At 42.5% G+C, this 20343-nt stretch overlaps 1 protein-coding gene across 1 annotated transcript; it reads right to left on the minus strand.

Moving 5' to 3' along the window:
• Positions 1–8348: 8348 nt before the first annotated feature.
• trib1 (tribbles pseudokinase 1) lies at positions 8349–15394 on the minus strand. Its single transcript, XM_067501239.1, has 3 exons — positions 14720–15394; positions 13693–13985; positions 8349–10798 (listed from the first exon to the last, which is right to left on the minus strand). Exons 1-3 carry the CDS (start codon positions 15038–15040, stop codon positions 10324–10326), a joined length of 1089 nt encoding a protein of 362 aa, XP_067357340.1. The 5' UTR covers positions 15041–15394; the 3' UTR covers positions 8349–10323.
• Between the last annotated feature and the right edge of the window lie 4949 nt (positions 15395–20343).

Raw genomic sequence — 20343 nt, forward strand, 5'->3', positions numbered from 1 at the left:
AACCTTTGACTTCACCAGCGCTATGCAGTTCACGCCCATAGAGAAAGAGTGCACTTGGATAATGGCTTTGTAAGCTTTCTGATGTGTTGAGATGCTCTCCAACGCAATCGTAATTACAAGCTGACAGCGGGCAGAGGCCCTCACAAAGGCCCGATAATCAGAGGCTGGTGATCGGAGCATGCAGCTCATGAGCAGGAGAGAGGCAGTGACGCTGAAAAGTAATTAAAGTCACCCGCAGAGTGGAGCCCTGTGAACTGCACTCGCAGCTTGCTGCAACACCCCTTCTTGACTTCTTGCTGTTCTATTATTCTCTCTCCCATCACACATTGTGCCGCATTTCTTGTAGTGTTTTTCTTTCCCAAACCTCAGCTATCTTCCTCTAAACTCCTGTCTTTTTTCCTCTCCTTCAGTTCATCATTCCTCTAAGTCCAGGTGTTTTGCCCATCCATCACCTGCTTACTTACCAACACAGCAGCTACCAGTTATGTGCACAAGCAGTGAATAAATGGACCATGGCATCCCCCAGCCCTGTGCTATACACACATATTTTCAAAACAGAACGAGTTAAATTGCTTATTACCTGAAGATTTTATTTGGCACCGCATTTCCCGTACGTTATTATGGTGCTAGTTTTAAATGTCACGCAGATCAACATGCTAATAAACTCTTTCAGGCTTGTGTATTAGTTCTTTGGGTGCATACGTTTGTGTTCCTGTGTCTCAGCATGTTTAATGCATTAGCTTATGTATATCCCCTCAGATCTCTCAGATGTGTGACCAACTTTCCTTTTAAAGGGTGTCTAATATTACTTGCTGTACATGCTGCACAGTGTAAGCTTTTCTCCAGCTAAGCCTTTGTGCTATGCAGCGGAGTGAAAGATTACCCCTTGCACTGCTCCCCTGTTCATAACCCCCTGGCTCACCCATAGGGAGCTCTGAGTAAATGGAGAAAAAAAAAAAAGGGGGGGGGGGGGGGGGGGGGTGATCGTTATGCAAGAATGTGGATTGGTGACTTAATCCTTTTTTCAACTTTTCATGTTTGGCACAGTTGAGGAGCTGCACACAGAACGGAGTCTGCACTGGCCCTGCAGCTAATGAAAGCATGTCAAAGTAAATACTCCCTCTATTAAGTTCTCACAATTTCTCCTGCATAGGGACAAGCTAACAAGCCAATGAGCATGGATGAGAGATGGTGATGAGCACTGTTGGCGGATTAAACGAGAGTGTCGACAACATGTCAGGGGAACGTGTGTGTTTAATCCCTCACCTGAGGACTGGTAATATTTTGTTCAATTAAACATAGCACACTTGTCATAATACATAGTAAATATAATATAATATAAAAAAAGTAAAAAAAAAACTTTGAAACCTTGTGCCTTTAGTGTTTAGGTAACTCCAGATAACCCGAAGAGCAGTACATGGTGACAGTTTCTAAATCTTAAATAAACATTTGCTGCAGAGAAATAGCAGAACCTACCAAATGTGGTTTAATGTTGTCGCAAAGTTTTTAAGAATTGAGACACATGTAGCAAGGATGTTTTAAACCAACAGTAGCTGGTGAATTGTTAGAGAATCAAGGCAGAGCTCACAGTGATCATTATTCTTCTGGTGACTACAAATGAATGTAGGTGTTGAAATTGAAGGTGTAGATAAGCCACTCTTTACTAACAAGTTCTCCATAGAAAACGTGTTCACAAACTGATGCTGAGCACACTTTTTTTTTTTTATCCCGTGAGTTTTTGGGTCGCCACAGTGGATCGTCTTCCACATTTTTTTTTGGCACAATTTTTATGCCTGATGCCCTTCCTGACGCAACGCTCTCCAATTTCAACCTGGCTTGGACCGGCACTGCACAGCTGGGGATGGGAAAGGGCTGTTGGGGGTTCAATGTCTTACTCAGAGACGCTTTGACATATAAGCGGGACCGAGGGATCAAACCACTGACCCTGTGGTCCGTGGACGACTACCTTACTAACTCAGCTACAGCCTTCCCTCACTACTGAATATAAATGATCTGTGTTTTTTCTGCAATGTACAATGGGAGCTATGTGCTCAACATCTAATCCACAGGCTCAAAGTAAGTGGCGAACTGGCTAATGGGAATTTGTACAGAATAGGAATCATTACAGAGCTCAGTGGAAGGCCACAAAGACTGCAGCCATAGCCACTGTATACTCATTTAGTTAACACACCCTCATGTGGCAGAGTAAATCCCTTTACACTGTGCTCTTTGTTTAATTTTGAGCTAATCTCTTTGGCCAATGCACTATTTTTCTCTCTGCCATCAGTTAGGGAAACTGCTGACTTATCATTTTTAGAGTGTTAGGAATTAAGCAGCTTATATATACTGTACACCCTCGTGTGGCAATACAAATGTCAGGTCCCTCTTTAACTGGATTTGTATAAACATAACAAATCTCACACTGTTTAACATGTGGTTTCCTTTTTATGACCTTGATGTTTTGGAAGAATTTTTAAGTAATCAACTAGTAATCAGCCTCTGGCTGGGCCAAGTTCCAACTCAAACCATTGGATGATGAAAAACACAACTGCTTAATTTAAATTCTCCTCACAGACACAGGTCTATTTCAGAGAGATTGATGGTGATTGTGTTAAAGCGCTCATGTCTGTAGGGGAAAACTAAAAAGTTGGGAATTAGGTAGGTTGTCTCTGTGCCTTTTAAACACAGCAGCCCTTGAAGCACACGGTACCATGTGCCCCTTAAACAGAGAGTGACATACAGGAGAGGGTATTTTTGAGTGAAAACACTCCACAGGAAGCTGAGTACTGCTTCATTTGAAAATTTCCAGGAAGATAAAATACTACTGATCTTGAGAAGAGGAGAAGACTGTTTTTGCTTTGTTATTTTCTTTCTTAGTTTCACTCTTTATTCAACACAAATACATTCGTAAGATTGAAGATCTCTGCAATTTAGGCAGAGAGCTTCTGATGTTGTTTTCCCTTTGAAAGACAGGGAAGCTTTCCACTCTGATCAATGGCTTTTTAAAACAAAAGGTTTGTGATCTTGGTTTTTCCTGTCTTCACTTTGTATATGTTGGATTTTGTGCATCTCCCACAGTTCAACATGTTAGTCCAATTGGTGTGTATGACATCTGTGCTATGTTTGGGGCGGTTGCAGTCCTTTTACACTGTCCAGTCCACAATGGAACAGGCTCTATCCTTTTGTCTTAAGTCCAGTGTGTCAGAAATAAACATCTGCATTATTCAGAAGTGTTGCTCAGTACAGTTTCATAAATCTCACAACCATTTCAGAGAACTCTAGTACACCCAGTCTCCATTAGTGGCAGCCATGAGTGAGTGATGTCAGTGGCAGCTGCATAGCACATTTCTAGGAAACTGCCGCAAAACATACAGTGGAACTCGTGGATGAAATGACATGCAGCCTGTTTTCTTTTTTACTGCAGCTACCAGAGCTAAATGGATTTAATGATTAACTTACATAAATTGAGCACATGTAGCGTACTATATATTTGAGGCTACATTAGTGCTCTTGTTCGGTGTCTTTCACCTGCAGGAGAGGGTTATTTTAATTAAGCAAGCTCAGCCGCACAATGGTCTTAGCAGAATAATGCATATGTAATGTAAATGGGGGTAAATGAAAGCTGATATTGTTTTTACACCACCTGTACATGTTTGGCCTCAGGCCATGAAGCTATGTGATCATTTCTGTTAGAAATGTAAAGCAAGACTGAATAAAAGTTAATTTAATGTTTGCTGAGAATATAAAAAACATTTTAGTTTCATAAAAAACAGTTACATACAAATGGAGCATTTTGTGTTCCATATTCAATTATTAGTATAGAGCAGCTATTTGTCTTTGGTCCATGGTCAGCCCCCTCCATATATCTTTGATCTTCACCGTAACAAAGGAGGAAGATGAAGCAAGTCAAAGAGAAATCTTACAAAATACTCTCACAATACAGTTAGTGCAAACTCATTGCAGTAAACTCATCTGAGTCTTTCTGTAAGTCTTCTACAAGGCTATGTTGAGAAACTTGGTAAAATATTCTGACACCCTTTCAAATGACTTACACCTACAGGGTACAATGCAGTAGCAGAATACATTTAAGTGCCGTTGAGAATAATTTAAATGTTTCACATTTGCTGTGTAAAACAAATCGAATGTTTTTTTCTCTGATTGGATAATTTGGCAACATCTTTAACCATCTGAGCCAACGCCAAGAAAGACTGACTGACTGGTCACACAGACAGATGGATGGTTTTACAACCAAACTGTTTCAACAATTTCGGTCTGCTGCTGTATACGACGTCATAAAGCCCAAATAGTTTCATGTTTTTCATCTGCAATAAAAAAGATGGGTGGAAGTGCACAAATATGGGACTGTCTATTGTTTTTACTGCAGTGTCAGCCACGTATGATATAAACCTCTTTTGGTGTTAATTTCACCAGATGCACTTTCAATTCAGAAAACAGAAACAAGTCAGCCTGTAAAAAAACAAAATGTTATTTATCAGTTTGCAATTATTGGACTGATATTAACCGAATGGCAGCATATACAAGAAATATAATCTCTGATCCACCTGTTTCTTGTTTGCTAAGAGAGCAATTTAATTACTAAGAGGAAACACTGAAAACACTGTCCTCTCCTGGACGTTTCCTGTCATTACATGCTCTAACAACCCATCATGTAGTCAGGAGTATGATATGAACAATTGCCATACTAGTTAATCCATAAAACCAGATAAACAACTGACAGTGTTTATTATGTTGCCACCCTCTGCTCTAATGAAACAGAGATGAAATAAGCGTGCACCAGTCTCTAAAGTGATCTGCATTTCAAAGTAAGGCTCAGAGGCAGCTGACCTTGCCGAGCACTAGGCGGTTAATGACTTGTTTTAAGGTTCAGAGTTTGCTTTAGAAGGATGTAATCACCAAATTGATCAACAGTATAGTGCATATGATGTTTTCAGCTTGAGGAGCCAGAGGAGTCTGGCTTTAAATGCTTCAACACAGGTCTGTCTGTCACAAGCAGGGCAGAAAACAGTTGGTAGAAAACAATTTTAATTATATAATTTTTTTGTATCTGTGTTTTTATACTAATCAGAGAAGTCATGATAAACAAACACGGTAAAAAAGCTACCCAGGGCCAAGTCATCAGAATATTTTAATATTCCAAGTGTTCTCGACGATCATTATTATAACTCAGAGCCCCGAGGGGCCTCTTTGCTTGAAATCAGAGGATTAATCTTCATTCCCCTCCTGTCTGCATTTAGGAAGCTGTAGACACACACAGAGCAACTAGAAACATTATGTTTTTTCCATGTTTTCTTGGAAAGTGTGTTTTTAGAGGGGGGTAAGTATTAATGATTGTTACAATTGCTTATTAATTTGATGATTATTTTCTCTGTGGGGGGTTAAACAGCAGTCATACTACAGAGCAACTTCCCCGTTTTTCTTTTTTTGTGTTTGTTTGTGTGCACACAAGCACAGTACTGACATGATATTGCACATGCTCCTGGCAGTGGTTATATATATTTATCACTAATTAACTGTTGGCATTAATGCAAAATTAAAGAAAAATGAAAGTGCATTTAATTAGTTTGTTAGGTCTCTAGGTTTTGGTGACACAAGGATGAACCTCTACATGAACCTTCAAGTTGTTGTTGCTATCAAATATAAAGAACATGCACAAAATACCTATTTTAAACATTCCCACCCAAGGACCTGACCTCAAAAGTTCTGTTTTATTAGGCCAACGGTGCAAAACTAAATTACATTTTATCTACAATAACACACGCACACGCACATGCACACACACTTACACACACACACACACACACACACACACAAACAGTAAATTATCAAAACTATTTGGGATTGAAGTGATTCATTGATTTAGTTCTACTCTTCAAAAAGGTTTATTTCAACAAAGCATTATTATACATTTTTATTGGAATCTTCTGAGAAGGTTTTGTAGCTCAGTTGGTAAGGCAGTTGTCCATGGATCACAGGGTCAGTGGTTCAATCCCCCATTCTGGCTATATGTCAAAGTGTCTCTGGGCAAGACACTGAACCCCTAACAGCCCATTCCCCTCCCCAGCTGTGCAGTGCTGGTCCCTGTAGTAACTAGGGGAGGTTTGGACAATGATCCGCTGTGGCGACCCTGAACTCAAGTCGAAAGGACAAAAAATAAGTTAATAGAATTCTGGCAAGGTTTACTAGAAAATGCTATTGTAACTAATGACTTTTAAGCAATACTTAAAAATGCTTAGTTATGACTTGTAGATCAGTAATAAACAATTATATAAGTTAGATCTGTGTAACGAGGTTAAGAAAAATGTCCTAATAAATGTTGGTTCATATTTATGTTCCTTTATCTATTCAGTTGTTAACTATAGCTCACCATCTGTAAAAGTAAAAGGGCCTTTGCAACAATATCAATTTAGGAACAAATATTTTTGCAAATATAATGACTGTTTAGATTGTTACCGGGAAGATTGCTATAACGTTGTACATTGTGTTCTCCATGCTGCAGTTTGCTGTAGCTCCACAAGATCGCAGCAGAGATCACAACTTTGCTTCATTCAAATGAATCTCAGGTCTGGCTTGGTGCTTTCAGAAGACAGCTGAAAATCAGCGATCAGTTCCCTCATTGAACTACAATAACAATACACACAAACACAATAGTTCAGATTCCTTCAGGGTTTTGTATTATGTGATTTGAAAATTGAAAATTGTTTTTCATCCAAAATGCTTAAATTCCTCGGTGCTCAGTAGAGTTTTATACAGTATATATTATGTGTTTATAAGGTAACAGTAGTATTAATGTTTTTTAATCAAAGTAGCTTGAAACTTCAGAAAAATCCACTTAAATACCAGTGAACACTATTTTATCAAATGAGGTCACATCAAGGAAATACTTTACCTGCTGTGCTCTGGTGTGACATCCGTCCCATCATGAGGAAGTCTGTGAAATCTGTTATTTACATGTTGACGTACATCGCTGGGAAACTTTAATCATACGAAATTACAAGGAAGGATAGTTTACACTAAGAGACAGGATGAACTCACACAGCTACACAGCTACACAGCATACCCAAGTACATTTCTTAACACCTACTTCTCACCTCATAACACTTCTCTTTGTTTTTGTAACTTTCTAAAATCAGATCAAACTTTTTTTTCTTGCCAGTGCCTAGATAAGATGATTGGTGCCACTGTAACATCTGTATGTTTAAAAGGAGCTTACTGTGAGCTTAACACAAAAAGTAGAAACATGGAAATGTCTAGCCTTCTTAGTCCAAAAGATACAAAAATCTAAAATACACTGATTAACATGGCAATGTGTTATGGTTTTGGGGGGGTCTTTTGTTCAAGAATGCTTCTACAGGGAGACATTTTCACTTTTTATGCTAATGAAAGTAAGATATCTGACTTCATTGTAAGTTTATGTGCATTCACGGCGTCAGTCTTGAAATCTAACTGCTGTCAAGAAAGTAAATAAGCACAATTCCAAAAAATGTTAAAATATTTCCTGAACATCCTCTGGGTGAAGAAATTCTTCACACACCTTCCAAAAACCACCTTGTCTTCCTTCTCAAACCTTTTCCCCACACAAACAGGCATTTCTCCACATACTGGACCTGCTTCTCCTCTAAATTTTGGGTCTCTATCAACATCTCTGAGGAGCCCAGTTCTGATGTGTTGGGCAATCTGTGGTTTGGCTGCTTCCCAGGAGCTAAGATAGTCCTGCTACCCTGTTGATGCTTAACGTGACTCTTATGCTCTGTCTCTCTTGCACACGCACAAACGTAGAAATGCAGGCAGGTATGCGCATGAACACATGCAGGCACAATGCTTACGCAAGCCCCAGCCAGCCATGCCTAGAGTAGTCATAATACACGGAGGGTGGAGACATGCCAAACTGCTATAGGTCAAACTGTGAATCACAGGCAAAGGTGGGTTGCATATACAGACTATATGTTTTAAATAGTGCTGGCGTTGATCTTGAGTTCCACTCAAGATCTCCTTTTTCTCCTCTGAGGAGGAAAGCAGAGGACAAGAATTTGCTCCCCCTTGTGTATTCCAGGAAAAGACACTGCCCCACTGTTGACATTTGTGTATTTGAGGAGTTAAATGTTACATTACGCAAAGGTCAGAGAACAGAAAACGGCCATAGGCAAAGATGGAGAGTGTTTTTCCCCCATTGCAAGGATGAAGGTGTTAGGTGAAAAATGAGAAAAGTTATTAGTTTTCACTCACAGTGATGAAGAGCTGTGATGGGAGGATTTTTGCAGAAACACCTTTGAGGCATGCAGACAAACTGTCTAAAGTGTTCGTGTGAAAGACAAAGAAAATAAGCCATGTGAATATGAAAAAAATGTGATTTTATTTAACATTTTAATGTTTATTTAACACTTCCACACATAATTCAAATATACATATTTACAACTTTTTCTTACAACGAATACAACTGTGTGTAACCTTTCTGGACTAATATTAGCCTCTAGGCTGTGTCACAAATACATAATTCACAGTGCAATATGAAGTTTGTGCACCCGTGTCAGTTTACTCTACATGTCACATGAACGCGTGACTCACTCCACATGTATGAACAAGGAACAGAATCTCACACTATTTTTCTGAAAGGAGTAATTCAGATTGTCACTAATTTGTTCCCATTTGGCAAAAATCTGCAACAGACATTAAATTAGCCGACTGCATTAACCAAACGTGAAATGCACAGTGATCTTCATGTGTCAGATTTTGTACCAGTGTCAAAATGATTGTACCAGAGCGCAATAGCTGGCTGTAGCTACGGTAGCCTGTGAGGCCTGTCACAAGATCGTGTCACCAACTGTGACGACTATGATGCAGCTTTCACCAGCAAAACAAATGATAAAGGGAAGGAAGGAAAAGATCATTAAGGAGGTGAGACAGTCAGAACAGATTCCTTCAGCCAAGGTCAGGACCATTCTCCACAGACTTAAGTGTTGAGTCACCATCAGACACCCAACGTCAAATACCGCCTGACTGTGACTGATTCAGGGCGGTTTATGAAACACAGTGATACGGGCACAACACTCAGCACAGCTCGACTTTGTTGAGGCAACTCAGCTTATCATAATGTTCCACCAGAAATGAACTAAACAGGTTCGACTGCTCAACTGAGAAAGTATTCATTTTTCTGTAATGTCTTTCTGTTTCAGTGGCACATTAAGAAGATATTCACAATTGTTTAACATACAAACATTGGTGGATAGAGAAAAATGTATGGAGGTACGATTTGAATTCTCTGTATTTTAACATTTTTCCACTGAAATCCTCCTGTAGCACGCCCTCAATAACCCATTTGTCTGCTATCTCTAATGCTGCTAAGGCATGTGACCAGGCTTTTCAAACTAGAGTTGCTCCCAGCATTTATTTTTAAACCAGATCCATTAGTGTTAAGTTGGTGTGGCTAATTGCACACACATCTTCCAGAAGAGCCAAAACAGATTGATAACTGTAAAATTAGCAAGGTCAGACCCCTTAACATAGATGATTCAGCTTTGAGCATGCAAATGATTTCAGGTTTGAGTAATTTCGTCACAATGAAAATATTACTGAGACATACCTTTCTCTGCTAGACTGGAGCTAGCGCAGCATCACTGCTTATCAATGTGTGTGTGTGTGTGTGTGCGTGTCTGTGAGACAAACTCTTGCCACTTTTCTGTGAGTCTTACACCAGTAACACCCTGCCTTTCTCAACCTTCTGCACATGGTGTAAGATTTGTAAATGCTCGCCATTTGCTGATACGTTGCCAGATTGGCAGTGACACATTTTTGTCACCGCTACTGTGACACACCAGTCCTCTGCTAAGCATCTTTCTCACTCTATGTCACTCCCTGCTGTGAGACATAACGCTTGCGCTAGGCCTTACTCGAGCCAGTCGGTGAGTCAGCTGGTGAAGCCTCCAGCCTGGTCAGAGAGTGAGAGGAACAATATCCCGGTCTCCTAGCCTTCAGAGTTCAGCTAATGCTTTCTGAAGTCCAGGCTGAGAGCAAGCATTGGTGACTCCTATTTGCCTGGCAAATTCTGACTCTTTGCCATTTCTTTTAGCACCAAAGAATTTCAAAAACACATATAAAAACACAATGAATGATCATTGTGAACAATGCCCTTCGCAAATAACACGTATACGACAACAAAATACAGTACGTTTTTGTAGAAAGCTTGAGGGTGTTGACACAACAGTACACAAATGAGTTTCTAAAAAGTGCCAATGTAAAAATAACAATAATGAATCCCTCAGGGCAATTGTTTTGGTCCCTCAGCGAGTCTCAGCTGAATCAAGTCCGTCAACAGAACAAATCACTATCCTCTTCCATGTCAAAGGATGGTACCATCTGTTCTGCTGAGCTCACTTCATGTTCACCCAATGCCGCTTCCTGTGATGATGGTGGCTGCTTGAACCATGGGTGCGCGAGCAGCTCAGACGCTGTGAGTCTCTCTGAGGGTTCTTTCCTCAGCAGGTTCTGGAGCAGACACTTGGCTTTGGGCGACAAGCCTTCTGGCAAACAGCACTGGCCTCTGCGGATTTTGGAAAACAGTGTGGCTGGGTCTGGGTCGTGGAAGGGGTAACGACCAACCATCATAGTGTACAGCATGACCCCCAGGCTCCACATGTCGGCCATCTTGCCAGAGTAAGGTGCGGAGCCACTGAGGATCTCTGGGCTGACGTAAGCCGGGCAGCCGTGCGTATCTGACATGGAGTCGTTGTTTGGGTCTTCAAGGACACGGCAGTCCTCAAGGCTTTCTAGCCTCACTCGTGTCCTGTGAAGGAAAAAGTCAAAATAACATTTGGCATGACCTTTAAGAGCCCAGAAAATGTTTGTTTAGTACAATGGAGATTCCTGTCTGTTAGCATTATTTCTATGCAACAGTGATTCATAAGCCTCAGACCCCATTTACCACAGCTGCAGCTAGACATAAGTGCTGTAGCTGTACTGTAAATTGGGATGAGTGCTGAGAGAGATCCAATGACAGTGACATCATCTGTTATTTTATACAACGACAACTTTTCAAATTATGGTGAAACCTAAGAACTTATTGTTTGTCATCTCTTTCAAGTCCATATTTTATAAGTAGAACATCATGTTGTTTGAAATGATGCTCTGAAAGATATACAACCTTTCAATCTGCAATACACACAGACACACACAGACACAGACACACACACAGACACACACACAAGATACCAGTGAACTCACTGTGACCTTAGTGCACAACAGTGGGTTGTCTTTGAGAAACAGAGCTACACTAACCAGGGACTGCCAATGACTTCCTGGCAGACACATGGTCATATAAACACACATGTAAAAATACAACTGCAGCACCCTTCTCCTTCTCTGCTCACACACACAATGCTATATTTAGCCAAGGTAATGGCAGGACGTACCTTTAGCACCAGAGCAAATACAATTTTGAGAATTTATTAGTAGAAAGGGAAAGACTCTTTTAAATGGACTAAAGGGACAAAGAATTACAATTATTTGTTAACAGCAACAGATGGGCATGCGATGTTTTATTTAAAATGTATTTGTTCCTCTTGAGATTTGCACCTAAGATTGCCACATCGATTGAGGTTTTATCAAGTGTCAAAAAGCACACATAAGAGGCCGTCTTGCTATTTTATCTCACACTCACAGGTTGGACTCTTTGAGACAGCTTCACAGTGTGGCTTGACAGAGAAATACAAAAGCCAGAGAGAGAATGAAAAAAGAGACAGCCAGAAGACCAAGAGAGAAAGCGACTGATATTTAAACGCTAAGATAGTGGATGAGATAAGTCAGGAGAGGAGCAAGAGAGATGGAGACAGAAAAGGAAACAGAACAGAGAGAGTTGGAGGGGTGGAGAGAGTGACTCATCCTTCTGTTGAGAGTACATATCGCCTCTCTCTCCTCTCTCTCTTTCTCCAGCCGAGGCTATCTGCACCTGGGTCCCACACTTGCGGCGCCAGGCATCCCATAATTACCCTCAAATGGCTGTTGCCACATCAGTGACGCACGGGAAGGCTGGCCCAGCAGTGAAGCTCTGCATGCTTCACGGTGCTAGTCACCTTCCCTAAACTGTCTTTTTCAACTGCACCGTGTGTGTGTGTTTGAATGGAGATGGCATTTGTCAAACTGTTGTGACTTTCTCTGTTTCTGGCTGGAGAACTGCATTGTTGGCCGGGACATTGCATCACAGACGCCTGATTATGAATTTGGAAGAATGTCTGATAAATTAAATGAGGTCATGCACAATCGCAACATTTCAAGGAGACTTTATTATGTTGATATTTGCCAGAGGTCTGGTTGTGGTTGGATGTAAGCAGAGATCTCAGGGTGCACAGAACTGATTTCCTGGAAATTATAGCCAAATTCCATGATGTCACATCGTTGCTCAGTGTTATCAGCAAAAATCTGCAGCTTTGTTTTTAAAGTCACATCACAGTGTGATTGTTTTTTAGTGTCACTACAAAATGAAAGTCAGGGTTAAAAAAGTCACCTCACATGGTCGGGGTCTTGTGGGTCAGCCTATGTCATCAACAAAATACTGAATTACAGGCATTTGAGCATTCAATTGGCTGCAGCTTTGAATGCGTAATCACTCCAGCATATACATGTGCATGTATGGACACACACACACGGAGAGAGAAAGAAAATGAGCTATGCAGCCCCCCCCCCCCCCCCCCTTCTTCCCCTCTGCACATATACACTATGACTCATCGCTCTGCGGCCGTATAGCTATCAGAGGGACGCAACCAACTTCAACTTCTCTCACTGGCTGCCTGCTATCATTCATCTGGTGTGATCCTGCAAACCCTGGAGTCATGGCTGGAGAATTTTACTGCTGAAAAGTCTCCCATGAAAAAAGCTTGGTGGTGGGAGGGGTTGTTTAGGATCAGCAAGCACTTACAGGAAAGCTAGTGACGCAAGGGCAAAGAAGCAACAAATAGTTTTGTAAACAGGGGGTTTGTGTGTCTTCCTGAACATTATGTGGAACTCAGAGTTGTAGACATTAAGGCATGTGTGTGTGTGTGTGTGGGAGTGAGTTCAAAGGCTAGTACTCTGAACTACTCCCTCGTGGATGAAAGAATACTTGAATGAATCGTTGTTGGAAGCATCAGTTATTCTGCAGCAAACCTATGATGTAATATATTAATAAATAATGAGTAATAAATATATTCCAAGATATAGGCCGCAAAAGTGGATGATTGTCTCATTCACCAGCCTCGTCTAGCAGCTCTCAGCCAAACTACCACCCACTATGTTCACACATATACACACACGCGCACACACACATGGATGCAAAACAAACACAACACGTGTACAAAGAGACACATCGGGAGTGAGAAAGGAAGACAGACAGACAGACAGAGAGGGCGAAAATCTGGGAAGCTATGCAGTCTGCCTCCACAAGCAGTTAGAGAACCTCCTACTCTATCTGTGCACATATCCATATCTGCACACACGACTTGGGTTTGCTCTGTGGCTTTACTGACACATCCCACTACACTGCATTTGTTTTGTTGCAAGTCTGAGGGCCTCTAAATAAAGTTAAGTGTTGGTTAAGTGGGATGCTGAACAGGTGGAAGGAACGTGAGGAACTTTGACACACTGATCATCAAGATTTTAGGTTTGCTTCTTGAAACCTAAGCTAAAGACATGTCCCTGTTTTCTCACCTTTTCTCATCAGCAAAAACAAACTTGCGCAGTTTGAGGTCACCCAGCACGATCCCGGCCTGGTGACAGTGTGCCACAGCCAGAGCCACCTGATGGAAGAGTCTGCAGGCTTGATCCTCCTCGAGCCTGCGACAGCTCTTCACTAAGGTGTGCATGTCCCCAAAGTCCTTGTCTAGGAACACGTAGGCCTTGCGTTCACCGAGGATGATGTCTCTGATGCCAGCCACATTCTTGTGACCAGGTAGGATGCCGTAGGCTCTGATCTTTTCCTGGTACACCCCCATGTGAAAGACCTGGAAGAGACAGATGGGAGTGATGGGGGAGGGAGAGAGAGAGAGAGTGTGAGTGTGAGGGGGAGGAGACAATGGGTCAGCGTGTTCTTAATGATCATCGGAGGAAGCGACCATGCGAATTTGGCAGAGTTAAAAAAGGCACAAGATGTGCTTTGATTCCATCTCAATGCGCTGCTTTTGCAAGAGCGTGACAAATGAATCACCAAAGTATGAAGCGATTAACTTTATTAAAAAAGCCAAACGCCTGCAGGTCTATCATGGAAAATAAACATCTGGATCTGGAACAGTAGAGGACCCCAAGGTTATCAGGGCAGATCCTCGTCGTGATAGTCTTTCCGTGCCTCACATGTTTGCATTTTGGTGGCATTGCGTTGCGTATTGCAGTGACATGTTTGCAAATAAACCGAGTTGTCAGACTGTGTGAAGCCGTAGCGTAGTGCCAAGCGCAGGTAGGTTATTATTCCCACACCACAGAATGCACGGGGTCACCCACCGTTACAGGTATTTGTAAACAGAGTCCAAATAATCATAGAGCCGTATATAGTTCATGATTTAAAAAATCCTGAAGCAAGACTCGTGTTGTTACGCAAAATGTGACACATTTCGCGTGAGAATGACATTGAGTGGAACAGTCAGCTTAATACTGATGACATGTCAGACAGGCTATTGAGCAACGCGATGTCTTGAAACACCATTCATTCAAAGAAATTGCACAATGACGGGATTGCGCATACCTTGCACAGTAGCTCGTCGCCAGTGCCGGTGTTCATCGCGCTGTGCATGTTCTCCCGGTCCGCCAGGGGTAGAAGCAGAAACGGTCCTATCCTGGACGGTCCCTGGTGAGTTGCCGGGACGGGGTTTGACACAGGGCTGGTCGGGGACCCTGGAGAGGTGCCCAGGAGTCCGTGTGTATCCCCTGCGTCGGCGCTCAGCCTGGCGCATTTAGCCGGCGGCTGCTCGTCCGAATCCAGCCGCTTGTGCGCGACTCTCCCGGTGCGGATGCAGGGTGACGGGCTGCCCCACTGTAAGTTCGTCCGCACAGACTGATTCATCATGAAAGCAACAGACGAGACCTTGGTTCGCGTGGATGATGTGTCCGTTGAGGGTTAAAATTAAATACAAACAGTAGGTTCCATCCGCGTGACACTCATTATAGATAGAAATGAAAGTTCAGCGGTTTCAGTCACGGAGCGTTTTTGTGTTTATAATAATCCAACCCACGTCCTTTTAGAGAGGAAAGCCCACGGCTCTGTGGTCTGTGTACTTTTGGTGAGAAAATCCCGACCCCTCAGAGCCCAGACTAAGAGAGAGAAAGAGAGAGAGAGAGGTAGAGAGAGATAGAGAGTGACAGGTAGAGAAAGGAGGACCGCCTCACACTCAGAGAGTGGCAGAGAGTGAGCTCCGGTGATGTCGAGCTCTGAGCTCAAATACCCCCCCCCCCCCTCAACACACACACACACACCCACCCCCTCTCTCTTACCAGTCCAGCCTCCTGGTGACACAACCATTGAGCAATCCTGTAAGGACACCGACTCCAGCTCCGCTCGCCTCTGATGAAACTGCCTGCGGTGTTACCTTTCACACAAGACTACACGAGCAACATTAATATTATTTAATGCGTTTGTCATGGTGTCATAAATCTCTTAAATTCCTATTCTGGGTTCTAAGGTTCTGTTGATAGTGAAAAAAACCTGAGCATGTAAGAGGAATGAAGAGATCATCTGCTACTTATCACTGCTGTCTCATCAAGCATGCACATGTTTTAGACAATAATTAACAATCTTTTAAACTGTTTGTGTGACTCAGTTGTTTCTTAATGTTCTGCCCTTATTGCCCTCTATTACCAGTTGCAACAACCCTTCCTGTATAGCACCTGAACCGTTTGCCCTATAGGCCTCAATTATGAACCAGCGATACAAAGCTCCAGTGTATGAGCCTTAACTTTAGCTTAAACATCACCATGATATTTTCCCATGCTGGGCTTGTTTGTTATGTGGATATGACTCACCGCCATAAAGCCTTATTGGTGCTGGGCTATGCGTTCACATAAAATATGCCAGCGTGGCTCTGTAAACAACATCATAGCAGTTAGGCTCCCAGAGACACTTATCTGAAGTTAGAACTATACCCAAATACCACAAACAAGCAAGCCAATGCTGTGCAATCTGTGTGAAATTTATGCAATATTCTTGAAAAAGCATAAACTACAAACCCTTACTTAAGACTGTTAGAACCAGAAATTGAAGAGTGAAGTACAGTGAAAAGTCTGCTCCAAAAACATTCCTGTGATGATGAGCTGATCATTATGAGGTAATTAAATGTGAATGTTTGTGTGTGATTGTCGGGGTGTGTGCATATATGCATGACAGGGTGAGTGTTGCGCAAGACTTCTCTTTTTCCATTGCTTTATGTCGAATAAGCACTGTGGCTGCTGAGCGTTCACTAAAACACGGAGCACCAGCTGGCCTGAGAGTGTGTGTGTCTCTGTACACACTACATCACCTCACTTTTGTGTAACCTCTCTGCCAAACAGAAGCATGCTGTACCTAACAATATCTTCACATTTCCAGTACGGTTCCTTCCTTGAGAGGTCACACACTCAGACAGCCAGGTCACAGCAGCTTGGCTCGGCTTGACTCCAAAAGGTCATGTGAACCTGTCTCTGCAGGCCATCCAAACACGGCTGAGCTGCAGATTCCACAGGAATGATGGTTGTTATTTTTAGGCCTCGCATTCTTTCTTTGTGTGCAGTGGTCGTCCTACGAATGAAGTGACTCACCAACTGATTGATGTGAGCACGTCTCTGTGAGCTAGTGTGTTTGTCATGTCGTCAAGCAGGCACAGGAACAGGTTTCCTCCTTTACTGCAGCCTGTCTTTCTCTTTTTACACAGAATGAGCCATCACTGTGGGAAAGGTAGGCAGAGGTACTGTATGGCAGGCCCAACGGTTTGTTGTTACAGTATGTGACAATAGTCTGAAACTGGTGTGTCAGTGCATGAGTGTGGATGTCTTTGTTGGGTTGGCTGTGATCAACAAAGTGTTTGCACATGTTTGTGATAAAACCAATTTGTCTCAATGTAACATAGAGTTTGTGTTGGAATCATTATATAAGGTGGCACTGTACTACGTGTTTAGTTTGTATATTAAACTTATATGAAGCTATAAGCATTACGTATTGCCGGTCAGTGAATGTGCACCTCATGATGTATGTGGGTGTTTATACAGTGCTTGTGTAGGAGTGTGGCTGTATCCCTATGCCAGTGAGCCAGAAGAGAAAGCAGTATTCAGGGCATGCTCTCCCTTGTTATAATTAGCTGAGTCATTCACCACCAGCATCGGTAAAGAGAAGCTGGGAATTGATCTGCTCTGAGAATAGTGACTTGGCTGACAGCCAGCCATCAGTGTGAATTATTCTTCATTTGAGCAGCTCCCTCACATTACACTTACAGTACTCGCACATGCAGACATATAAAAATGAACAGTGTTGTAAACCTGAGGCCAGACGTTGAGTCAGATGTACAGTTAGCCACAAAAATTCACATTTGAAACTTTTCTGTCTAAAGAGTTGATTGAATTTTTTAATCTAGTAGAACCTCAGTGTGCTTTAATCACAGTTACAGTCTCTTTGTGCAAATTTTACATATTGATGGGTACATGAACAAAACAAATAATAAAAACTGTAATTTTTCCGAAATAAAACAGCGCTATCTCCCCAGCTTGATACCAGGAGAAATCCGTGAATTCTTTTTATGTGTGTGTTCTTCATGTTTGTTACCGACAAGTTTAACTAACACATTGAATATGATTATTGATATCGTATCCTTACATCCAGCCACATGCCAAACGACAGTAGCTTTGATCAATGTGAAAGATAACTCACACCGGCTGTGCACAATGCACATTTTTAGTGTCATTATAATGTAATCATAAATGCTAGCCAAAAACCAAGACATTTTCACCCCTTGAAGGTTGAATCATGTCAAAATGGAATTCTTTTCCTAGAAACTTTTCGCTACTTTTCCAAGCAGCTTCTTCAGTCTGAATAAAGTGGCAGGGGAACCCAGCTTTATCCTCCAGAGCAGGCCTTTATTCCACCCTGGCCTGAATAGGCTCTTTAAGGTGGGAGGTGGGAACAGAGTGGATTCATCAAGATGTAATGATTATGACCCTAACTCCCTAAGATGGGGGTCCTTAGGTGTGGCCTTCTTGGATGTGTGAAGTGCTCTTAATCTTCCTGAGGATGGATGAAAGGGCAGCATGAAAACTGGGAGACAGGTTGTGCCTGAGGCCTCCTCCTCTGTTGACAGAAGGATTCTTCATGTGAACATAAATGGCTTCACGTACTCCTCTCTCATATCATCTATCTTCTCTGAGGTGTCGCTTCTCCTGTGCAGGGGTTTACATTTACATTTACATTTAGTCATTTAGCAGACGCTTTTATCCAAAGCGACTTACAAGTGAGGTAAAAGGAAAGCAAAAATCTAAGTCAAGGAGAAAACATCAAAGCAAAGTCCTTTCAGAAAAGTGTTCACAGTTTACGAGATCAAAATGTGAAAAGACTAGAAAGGATTTTTAAAAAAAAAAGAGATTTAAGTGCATAGGAAGATGTGGAAGAGTTCTGTTTTCAGCAGAGTTTGGTAGCTCGTTCCACCATTGTGGGATCTTTGCGCTAAAAAGTTTTGCTTGTTGACTTCTGTGCAGTGCTGGGACCACCAGACGTCGTTGGTTGGCAGACCGCAGCGGGCAGGAAGGATTGTAGACTTGAATGAGTGAGTTGAGGTAAGCGGGAGCTGTCGAGGTAACCACCCTGTGAGCAAGAGACAGAGCTTTGAACCTGATGCGAGCAGCTACAGGAAGCCAGTGTAGAGATCTAAAGAGTGGTGTGACATGGGTCTTTTTTGGCTGATTAAAAATGAGGAAAGCTGCTGCGTTTTGGATCATCTGCAAGGGTTTGATTTTGGATACCGGTAACCCCATCAACAAAGCATTGCAGTAATCAAGACAAGTTATGACCAGCGCCTGTACAATGAGTTGGGTTGTATATTTTGTGATGTAGGGTCTGATCTTCCTGATGTTGTAAAGAGTGAATCTGCATGCCCTAGAGACTGAGGAGATGTTGTCCTTAAAGCTCAGTTGGTTGTCTGTGACCATCCCCAAATTTTTGGCCGATTTAGTGGGGACAATCACTGTAGATCCAATGTTGAAGTTGAAGTTGTGTTTTGTCGAAGGTCTGGCTAGGAAGAAAAGGACTTCGGTCTTGGAGAGGTTGAGTTCAAGATGTCTCTCACTCATCCAGGCTGAGATGTCTGAGAGACAGGTAGAGATGCGTGATGAGACAGTGGAGTCGTCCGGTGGAAAGGACAGGAAGAGCTGTGTGTCATCAGTATAGCAGTGATAGGCAAGACCATGTGAGTGAATGATGGCACCTAGGGATGAAGTATAGATAGAAAAAAGAAGAGGACCAAGAACTGAGCCTGTGACACACCGGTAGAGAGTGAGAAAGATGCCCCCACCAGGATACCTTGAAGGTATGGGTAGGTAAGAACGAAGCCAGTCTAGGGCTGATCCAGAGATGCCTAAGTCAGAGAGTGTGGACAAGAGGATCTTATGGTTCACAGTGTCAAAGGGTGACTATAGATCAAGTAGAATTAAGACAGATGACTGACCTGTGGCTTTTGCAGCTCGAAGATTTTCCACAACAGTCAGGAGTGTCGTTTCTGTGCAGTGACCCCTCTTGATGCCAGACTGGTTGACATCGAGGAAGTTGTTCTTGGAAAGTCTGAGAGTTGGTTGAAGACTGCTCATTCCATTGTCTTGGCCAGAAAAGGAAGGAGGGAGACAGGTTGGTAGTTCTCCACTACAGAGGGATCAAGAGAAGGCTTCTTGAGCACTAGGGTAATCAAGGCCTGCTTGAAAGACAGTGGAAAAGTCCCTGTTTTGAGAGATGTGTTGATAAATTGTGTAATAGCTGGCATTAGAGCAGGAGCAGCTGCCTGAAGAAGAGTAGAAGGGATTGGATCCAGAGAGCAGGTGGTCAGATGGTTAGAGAGGAGGAGGGTGGATACGTCATCCTCAGTCAGAATTGCAAATGATGAGAGCAATGCAGTGTTGGAAGAAGTTAGACGGATGTCATCATCTGGAGGAGAGAACTGTGAGCTGATGGCTGCCACCTTGTTGATAAAGAAGTCGGCAAAGTTGTCAGCAGTGAATGAGGTAGATGACGGAGGTGAAGGTGGGTAGATGAGTGATGAGTGAAGTGGAGAACAGCTTTCTGGTGTCCAAGGTGTTGCTGAGCTTCTCCTGGTAGTCGTCGATCTTTGCCCTGGTGACACTGTGAGAAAAAGGTCCAATCAGATC

The sequence above is a fragment of the Channa argus genome, chromosome 1 (genome assembly GCF_033026475.1).
Source record: "Channa argus isolate prfri chromosome 1, Channa argus male v1.0, whole genome shotgun sequence".
NCBI lineage: Eukaryota > Metazoa > Chordata > Actinopteri > Anabantiformes > Channidae > Channa > Channa argus.